Source organism: Phaethon lepturus, unplaced genomic scaffold (assembly GCF_000687285.1).
Source record: "Phaethon lepturus isolate BGI_N335 unplaced genomic scaffold, ASM68728v1 scaffold38814, whole genome shotgun sequence".
NCBI lineage: Eukaryota > Metazoa > Chordata > Aves > Phaethontiformes > Phaethontidae > Phaethon > Phaethon lepturus.
The window spans coordinates 15,540-25,618 of NW_010536205.1; the positions used below are offsets into that span (position 1 = coordinate 15,540).

General features: G+C 39.0%; 1 protein-coding gene across 1 annotated transcript; it reads right to left on the minus strand.

Moving 5' to 3' along the window:
- Positions 1-1,658: 1,658 nt before the first annotated feature.
- On the minus strand, positions 1,659-10,074 carry LOC104614800 (chromosome unknown open reading frame, human C12orf66; the record flags this gene model as incomplete). The annotated part of the gene is made up of 3 exons (XM_010286104.1): positions 1,659-2,783; positions 7,488-7,776; positions 9,948-10,074. Coding segments are annotated over 3 exons (1,233 nt in total), but the record flags the coding sequence as incomplete, so codon positions are not given.
- Between the last annotated feature and the right edge of the window lie 5 nt (positions 10,075-10,079).

Sequence of the window (10,079 nt, forward strand, 5' to 3'; positions counted from 1 at the left end):
TGTACAACACTTTATTACACTGCTGAAGACTGGGAATCAGCTCTGGCAACAGCCTCTCTTCTGTTACTCGGGGTGAGGAAGTCAATAGTACCATGTTATTACAAGGTCATTGTCCACAGCAGGAAGCACACTAAGTCTCTCGATACTGTCATGTGCAACTTTGTCCGGTTACAAGGGCAATTCAAGCTGCAAAGTGTTAACGCTGTTACACCCTCCAGTTGCTGGTACATTTGCAAGTCCTGTTATTTTCCAACGGCAAAGAGCAGACTCTGAACTTTTGAGAGTGGTAACTGCAGTCAGACTAAGATGTGAGGTGAAAGGCAGTAGCACAGATATTCACAGCAGACTAACATATAATTACAGCAAAGCATGGAAGGCTCTATTTGGCACAAAAGTGGAAAGTCAGAGCTTATATTTTGAGAACAGAACATGCTTATGTGATTGTAAAGAAATCAGCACTTGCAGCAAGAAGCAAGACAAGTATTCATAACCTTCTGCGGGAGAGAAAGGGAATCGGTAAAAGCCACATCTGCAATGGTATATTTTATATTTCAGTGTTAACAGAAACAAACATTTTGATTTAAACTCCCTTTTAGAACAAACCTGATGACATTATACCTTACACAGTGTCATCTAAGGATCTAACTTTACTACACTTTTACATACATGATACAGCAGACCCATATCAGTCCTCCTGAATTCCCATGAAAGTGCTTGCACAACTGCATAGTGAAGTCAGAAGAATCATGCAATATAAAGCTAGAAGTACAGCCAAATTGACCCTTTCATTGTATTTGGAAATATTGATTTCCAAAATAAAGCACTTTCAGGGTAACTAGAAAACATATTTTTTTCCAAACCTGCAGCCTAGAAGTGGTGAAAGACATTTTAGAATGAGGTAAACATACTGCATAGGCTATATATTTAAATCCAAATTCCAAGAGTGATTTGGCTTGTGAAATTACTTAAAACTGCACAGAAAGAAAAAAACTATATACTTATAAAAATTTGAAAACAAATCCAGGTTGACCCTAACAGCAAATTAGAAAATAACTCATTTACAAAGGGCACTTCCTACTGCCTTTTTTTTTTTCTTCAAGTTAGCCAGACAAAAGCATGATTTGAAAAGAGCTTTGCTGCTTTTTCTGTGGAGCTGTTCCTTCTACAACACCTGCACAACCTCACCTTGTCTCCTTCAGTTAATCTGAGCCAACACTGGTGCTGGACACGCAATGCCACAACACTCCAGTAAATACTGGCCTCCCAGCCCATGCTGCAGCTTTTCTTGCCCCAGCCTGCATTCTGGAGCAATGACAAAGCTTTATGACACAGGGTGTTCAGCATAGAGACTGGTGTTTAACAGAGAGTGTCAGAGACCTCAATTATTTTAAACCATTTGAAAACTAAGTTATAATTAACAATAGTGCCTTTTTTGACTGTCATATTTTTATTTAAAATGTGTCCTTGCAGGTTCACTTTTTTTAATATTCCCTTGTATAAATGTTTAGTTGCCGGAAATCATTCCTGTCAGGCAACACAGTTTTCTGAAAAGATAGTATCTTCCATCCTCACCACATTTTCAATAAACACTGTAGAAGACAGTCAACAATCAGACTAAGATAAAGTGCATATATTCCTTTCTGATGCAGGCAACAAAGTTGTGGACCAAAAAAATAAATCATACTGAAAATTGAAAACCACACAGAAAAAAGTCCTACAGTGGCCATTTAGCATCCCACTATTAGGTTGTCCCACTGAGCACTACCCAAGAAATACTTTTCTTCAAGTGTCTGTTAGCTTAAAAAAAAAAAAAACAGACAAACAAACAAAAAAGGAACTTATAACATTAAAAATAATGGTTCCGGTTTAATTAGACTCTGAGAATCATGAATTTATGTAATCCTTGAAAGCTACAGCTCCCCCAGGGCTGGCATACTGCCTTGACAACCTGTAAGTAGTTTGTATTTTACCCTTTGGATCCAGGCTTCAAGCTTGCAAAAGCTTTGGAGTTCTTAAGGGAATGTGAAATTTCATTGAGAAAAGAAATAAAATGATAGTCCCTTTCCGACTTCTTGGACTCAAAAATAACTACAATGGTAAAATGAGGTTCGGGACGAGTCAGAAAGTACGTGCTTTGGACTTTGTCATCATAGAAGTGAACAACCTTCTCCAAACTGTTGAGGTCAGAGGTTCTATCAGTCATAATCATGATCACATTGGGCCAGTGCATAACAGGCCTATCGCTGGGCAGAGACACCACTGCAGGGTACTGATCCACTCCTTTGGGCGCTTCCCTGTAAGAATGGGGATGATGATAACCATGTCCCTGAAAACTCTCTGATCCACGATTGTCAAAAATTAAGGAAACATTGACAGCATCATACTTCCGGATGAAGCTGGAAATTTTTCCAAAGTAATCAGGATTTGTTTTAGCAGTCAAAGTTTTCATTTCAGATGCTGTTGTTTGTCGACTAAGGGCCTCATGAAAGTAAAAGCTAAACTTGGCAAGGAGAATGTTTTTGAGCTTCATCAGCCAGAGGAAGAGGTGCGGAGGTTGTACAGCCTTCTGAGACTGCCCTCCAAACAGATGTTTCTTGGTCTCTCGCTGCTTCTCAAAAATTTGGCCCCAAGTCTGTAGTTTGGTGTGAGCGCTGTGCAAGTTGACCAGGGATGGAAGGAACTTCCACTCTGAGATCTGAGCCTGAGCCTTTAAGAGATGTGCAAGCACATCTACTTCCAGCTGGAAACTGCTTTCAAGAGGACTGAGGATTGGATGATGAAATCTAGAAAACATAACATTAGTTAAGACATGAGAACGGCTGTATACAACAGTGAAATAATCAGACAGTATTTTTCAATTCACAGACAGAAGACCAAACATTGGAGTATAGTGTAAACCAAAAAATAATCTTGTTAATTTAAAAAAGTTATTTTAAAATAATTTTGGCAAATATTTTAATGAACATACACCACTTCACATTTGACAAAAACACCTGCCAGACATTTCTCTATCAAAGCAAGGGAGTTATATTTGATCAGTTCAAGAACAATCACTGTTCATCTTGACTCATAAACTACTATAGCACAATTTCTCTTTAAGATCAGGTCGTTTTGTTCTAGTTTAAAATCCCTTCTGGTGGTAAAATATGTCTTGATAGTTACGGAATGGCAGTAAGACATTAAGTTAAATCAAAGGAATTACCTTACAAACTTGTTGTTTGTACAGGAAAGCTATGAGGAAGCCGAGCTGAGCTTTTTTTTTTTTTTTTAAATTCACAATAAAATTGTGATGGAAGATTAGTCAATAGAATCATGATTAACTGTATTTACCAATGAACCAGGTCTCAAACTTCAAACCTTGGTGTACTAAAAGTGATGAAAGGGAAAAGCAGTCGGCAAGATTTCATCATAGCACAATGAAGATGCTGTAACAACCAATTTCTCTCACTAAAAATTCAGGTCAAGATCAGCTCTCAATTTAACAGATGGTTAAAAAAACACCACCTCCTCTACCAGGTCAAAGTGCCACTGCACATCTTATTCATAAGAGTGATTCTACTATTACAACAAATATCGATGAAATGGAATTTTATAGATCCATTCTATAGCTTTCTCTTCTCACTTGATTTTTAATAAACATCGGGGAAAAAAAGACAGATCCAGCCTGCCTCCTTTCCCTTGATACTCAAATTACTTGTAAATTTACAACATCATTGATAAATACATACTTAATTCAAACTGCACAAAACTGTTCCTGTTACAGAAACTAAATACTTAACTTTAGAAAGAATGAGTCTTCAGAAAAGAGGAAGTGGCCTTTTTAGTAAATGTGTTCCCTAATAGGCATTTAGGACTCTTAGAGAGGTCTCCAACAAAGAACAACCAATAGTTCAAAGACAAGACTTCATGAGGTTTCCATTTAAGTAAGACAGATTTATCCCCTCACTTCAGAAAAAATGTCCTGGGTCTTGTTATTGCTTTAAAACAAAGAAGTTTATAATGAATTCTTCCAATCTTTAACAGGTCATCTTCAGACAAGGTGAAAATGACTCCATTATTCCCCTCAGCTTCCAGGACACAATACATATAATCAATTTTGGAAATACTTGGTTCAAAACCAAAACACTTAATTTTGTTGTGGACCAGAAGAATGAGAGAGAATTTTAGGCTTTTCATCCCCTCTTTCTTCATTATTTTTGCTTTGACTTTCCATCAAGCTCTTGCCGAAACATTAATTCTTAGGCTTGTGAAAATTGTCTGACAATTTTATCACTGTTAAGCAACACTTTTTTTTTTTGACAGCCACAATACATGTCTTGAAAGGATTTCCTATTAAGATGCAAGTCTAAATTTATTTGAAGAAAATTAAATTATAAATATCATAAATCAGTTGAGGCACCACGTTCTGCAAACAGGCTAGGTTGGGTGACCAGCCACCTCCTGTACACAGTACATGTCAGCAACCATCAACCCTGCTGTAGCAGGGATACAGCGATTACTGGCTACTTTGGTGGGCTGAGAAGTCCAGAGCACATTTACATTACTTTGAACAAACAAGAGTTAATTAAAAGTTATATTCTGCTAACAGTCAGCATTATATAATTCCAATGGTTTTGGTATTCAGCAGAAAATGTTTTGTTGCCATGTATTAGAAGGCGGCGGGGGTGGGGGGGGAGATGCATTATACAACATTATTTGTTCCAGATAGTCCCATCAAGCGCACACTTAGCACAGTGGTTTCAACACATCTGCAGTCAGACCAAGACGGTTATTCTTCAATTTTTAAAGTAATTTAAAAATTCATACTAATGCAGCACTGCCAAGTCTCCTGGATTAACACCATGATGTACGGCTTCCCACTTCTACTTTGCTTCATGGCTCATAGCTATTGCCATGTTTCACTGCACAGCAGGATTTGCTAAACTGTTTTAATCCAAAAATACACATCTCAGCTGAGAAGCTTGATACAGTTGCAGAGTAAACTAACAGGTTATATACTCAGTATATCTGCTGTAATTAAGTTTCATAACACAGAAATATCTGACTGAGCTCAGTATCACATAAAAGTCAGGTTTTTACAGTATTTCAATAAGTTAGGAAGTTAAGAACTTAAAAACACATTGGAAAATTGATTTTTTCCCCCAATCATTCTCAAAAGCAGAGGGATGATAGAGTTTTGTTTTCCAGACTAGGAAGAAGCCTCATTTTTCTACAACTTTTTATTTCCTTCCGTACATCACACATACATACATGTATTTACAAAATGCTTACTAGATGAAAAACATTTAACATGTAAAAATAATTACATCAAAATAAGTTTACTAGTTACTTATTCACTTTATACTAAGCTTTTAAAGGATCCTGCTTCTGATGCTGTTTTAATTATCTCAGTTAAGATCCCATTCAAACCAACAGTTAAAAAATTCAGAAGTTACTTCTCCATCTGTATTCTATAGAAAAGCAGACACAAAAATGTCTCGTGTTGGCTGTGTACAAGTCAGCAATAAGTAGTAACAAAATAGCTTTAACTGTTCAAGAGTTAATGATTTTTCAGATACAACAATATGACTTGATTTTTTGACAGGCAATTAATTCTGTCATTCCTTTAGCAGCAAACAGTTAATTGCTCTATGTTATATGAACAGCTACTTTTAGATGCAAAGGAAAGAAACCAAGGCCAGAATTTATCTACAGAACAGATGCCCTGTCTGGCCTTCGCACAGTTGGCTGAGAAAATGGCACACATCCTCAACTACAAGTGAGGAATATATTGACAGAGGGAAGAGACTAAGGATGAGTTTATTTGACCTTTCACCTGAGAGGGTCAAGAGACTCTAAAACAGAAATGCCTTCCAGCCAGCACACATCAGCATAACAGCCCCCAGAAAGTGATCTGAGATATGAAGAAACTAAAGGAAGGACTAAAGGAAGAGATTACCCCCACTTTTTTCAGAAACATCCTGTACGTGACTGGGGAGGACCACACGGCAGCCACTGAATTAGCTCTAACAGTCTTAGAATGTCTCCATCTTAGAGATTGCTCATTAACCCAAAGCAAGATCATCAGTTTTTTCCCAGGGAGACATGGCTTATTTTTTTAGAGGTTATAATAATGCCTTAGAAGTACAGATGTGTCACTCAAATGTATTTAAATAGCACAATAAAACATTTTATATGTAACAGTCTCCAGTCACTTCATCAAAGTATCAGGTTTGGTTTTCATAATTTTAACAGTGCTGTTGACTCAGCACATGCTCAGAACATAATGGCAATGGTTAGTATACAACAAAAAAACAACTTTTCAAAAAAAACTTACCTCACTTTACTCTTTAATGTTTATTGCATCAAGGAAAAAACATGTAAGTTCATTTTTTATTGGACTAATAGCCCTGATATTATAAGGGTTCACAAACCAAGAACTGCAAAAAAGTCACTAGTAAGATTATATAGACAAATTTTGATTTTAAAATAGCAAAATTACATAGTAATTTGCCTAAGTTATTCCCCCAAAAAATAAGGGAGTCAGCTGCAGCGTTTTGATTTGGAATGTCAGAAAGCAGCACTGAATTATTTTGATTTGTCATACATGTACACTTTAACAATTGTACCTGAAGAAAAAAGACCTCAGAATATTCTCCTCAAATGTTATCTTAGACACTATTTCACTAACAAAGATTTTTTAAAAATTCAACTACATTTGAAAATCAGCTTCCTACAATGGCTACCTTGTTTTGCTTTAAAATAAAAAGAGCTAGAATTTGAGTCTGTCAACAAGCATTCAGAAATTCTCTTTTTTACTGCCATCACTTTCAAGTCTCACATGTGTTAGATGTGAAATACCCACCCCAGAGTCATTTACAAACATCCTGGGACTCTTGTAACAGGAACTACTAGATCTTAACTTCAAGAAGCCATAATGGCAGGGACCAAAGACTCAGAGGTGCTCCTACTCGCTCCAGTACCTCTCAAGAGAAGCAGTAAGAGCACCATGAAATCCTACTAGGTAGACCAGGTAGCTATAGTATAGCTTTTAGAATTAAGCAGACCTATACTCTAGTCTAAAAATAAAATGGTCACACAAGTATCTGTTTGCTTTATATATCAATTTTACTGAAGTCCATATGGAATTAAGTCATTTACTCTCCACTCCCAATGAAAAAGTTCAAGAAACCTTACATCTTTCATAAGGAAAATGACAACTCCTCTTTGCTGAATATGAACACACTGATTATTAATTAAGGAATAGAGGGGATGGCTCCTAGAACATGATGAGCAGAAACACTCTCCCTTTTTTATTTTTCTTCTTCAGAGGAGTCGTATTTTGAGACTTCATGCATCTGATGTTGCTGACCAACATTCACATCATGCATAAATTCACGCAAGGGGCTGTGCTGCTCAGCAAAGGACAGCAAAGTCTTTAGGCTTGCTTTGAACCTCAACATCATTTATTATGTCTGAGTACTTACTGCCAGCAAATAAGCACTGACCTTGAGCTGTATTTCTTTAAGATGGATTCCAAAATGTTTACCAGTTCCTCAGAGTTAATGAACTTTTGGGTGCTGAGCGTGTACATTTTTTCATAGAAGTCAGCAATTTCCATCCGAGCCTGAACAAAAAAACAGAGCTGTTCAGACAGGTGAGAAAGCAGCTCTTCCAAGTGAGGAGCTGTTCCTCCTAGTGCATTGCGACCCGTCGCCACCACCTTCTTCAGCTCATTATGCAGAGATGTGTAGATGGTTCGGATGGAGTCCTTTCGGCTGAAGAATGACTGACCACCTGTTCAGATAAATATGGAGGTATTACCAAAATCCAGGGACAGCAAAGATAGACAGCAATACTGGAAAATTTTATATAATCACACTTGTTTTTCCCTAGGTGTTCCTAAGTGTTGTTTGATCACAGTATTTTTTAAAAATCAAGAAACAAAATTCAGTGTATTGTTTTGCAAGTAACTGAATTACACATAGAATATCCTCAGAAGCGCTTCATGTAATTTCATGCAAGATACACATGTCCTTATTCATATTTCAGCAGCCAATGACAGCTGCAAAACTTCTTCAACTCCCTTACATCCGCCTTAGTTATGGTGTGACCCTTCAGAAGAGAGTTCAGTTAAAAGTTAACTGTTATCTGTGGAAGTCAGAAGAATAAAGTCATCATGAAACTTTAGTAGTCTCCACTGCTGTTAATAACTCTAGATCTTTTCAAGATAATTCCCTAACAACACCTCTTCAAACACAAAGCACTCAAATTTGCAAAGCAACCTTTGAATGGGAACCACGTGACATCTGTGTGTACAAATCAAATGTTTCAAGTCCCTACACAATCTTAATATAAACCAGAATTCAAAGGGAAAACAATCATAGCTTATCTCAGTGAGACCACAGTGCAGGTTAATCCTTAAAAAAAACGGAGTGGGGTGGGAAGCAGTCAGTGCTTCTCTCTACCTGCTCAATACTATGAAGAATTTAAAAGAAAAAAAGACCAAAGTAGAGGGTCAAAGTAAAAGATATTTACCTTTCATGCTACCAAAAGACTGTACAAAGGTACTACCCTTATTTCATAATTCCTATTTACAGACGGCCTTATGTGCCACTGTGGCACTCCAGAGCTGCAGTGAAGCAAGGATCACAAGGACTGAATCTGCAGAACTTTTAAAGAGATTTCAAATTTAGGTGCCACTTTGAAATTGCTTATACATTTTGTAATCGTGGATAGTCCTTTTCACATCCATTTTACACATATAAAGTTCAAAAGCTACTTTAGCAATTTGGGGCAGAAAAGCAGAGAATCGGTTATCACAGAGAAACAGCTACCTTCCTAAACCAAGAGCTGCCCCCAGGTCATGGGCAAGGTGAAGAATCATCTATTGTGGTTGTTCATGAAGTATATAAACAAACAAAACTTTGTCCCTTCTGCTGTCAATTCTGTCCTTCCTACAAGCAACAAATTCACTTTTTAAAGTTAGCCTTACAGATAGAGTTTTGTCTGTCAAGATTTTTTTATAAAATAGTCCAAGTCACCACTTAAACAGCAAAGCAGAATTTTCTTGATGCTTTACTGCATTACACATCAGACTCATAGCCCTTGACCCATTTTCCATGCCAGTCTGCAGTTCAAAGAGAAAATAAGCAGCTTTGCCCAGAGGGCAATATGATGACAGCTTGTCCGGTGCCAGTTTGGAAATTTTCTATTCATGTACTGAGAGAGAGAGAGAGAGAGAGAGAAGCAGCCAAGATTGTGGCCAAAACTTCCCAAGATCCTGCAGCATCTACATGAATAACAGTTTTTAGGAGGCTATCTCCATCCCTGAGTATTTACACATGTACTTACACATAAGCAACTCTAATATTAGGCCCTGGAACTGTGACATGAAGAAGCTTTAACCCTTGGGTTACCTCAATGAGCTCACCTTTGCCAGAATCTCAGTCAGAGCATGCCGGCACAAAAACACCTCTGGCTAAACGTTGGGAATGGCAGGCAGGTAGCCTACCAACCAATAAAGAGATGTCTCTATTTGCAGAGCTGCTGTGCCACCTGCATGGCACCTGCACTCTTATTTATTCTTTAGGGGTCACCCAAATGGTACAGCCAATTTCTCACTGGGCCCACGGACACTCGCTTGACCCAGCACCTGTGTTTCACACGCAGAGACACGCACCTCACCGAGGCCAGGGTCCTCGGCTACCTAGCACTATGCAACTACCGGCTGACAGATTACATCATAGTGCTACGGCGGCCGCCCGTTCCCTACCCACCCTGCGACACCCGCGGAGCTAAATCCGGGGCAGGCCGTGGGGCAGGCTCGGGCGCGCCGCGCTGCCCTGCTCCCCCAGCAGTGACCATGGGGGGGCCCGGAGAAAGACGGGGGAGCGGGGACCCGAGGGACGGGGGAGCGGAGAAGGATCCCTCCCCGCGGGGCGCGAGGGGCAGCGGCCGGGCGGTACCTAGCTTCTGGCCCAGGAAGGTCATGCTGTGGTAGGCCTTCTCGGCGGCGGCCAGGTGCGCCAGCCCGGCCAGCAGGGCCAGCCAACTGGCCCCCGCGCTCTTGTTGGCCTCCCGCTCCTTCTCCACATTGT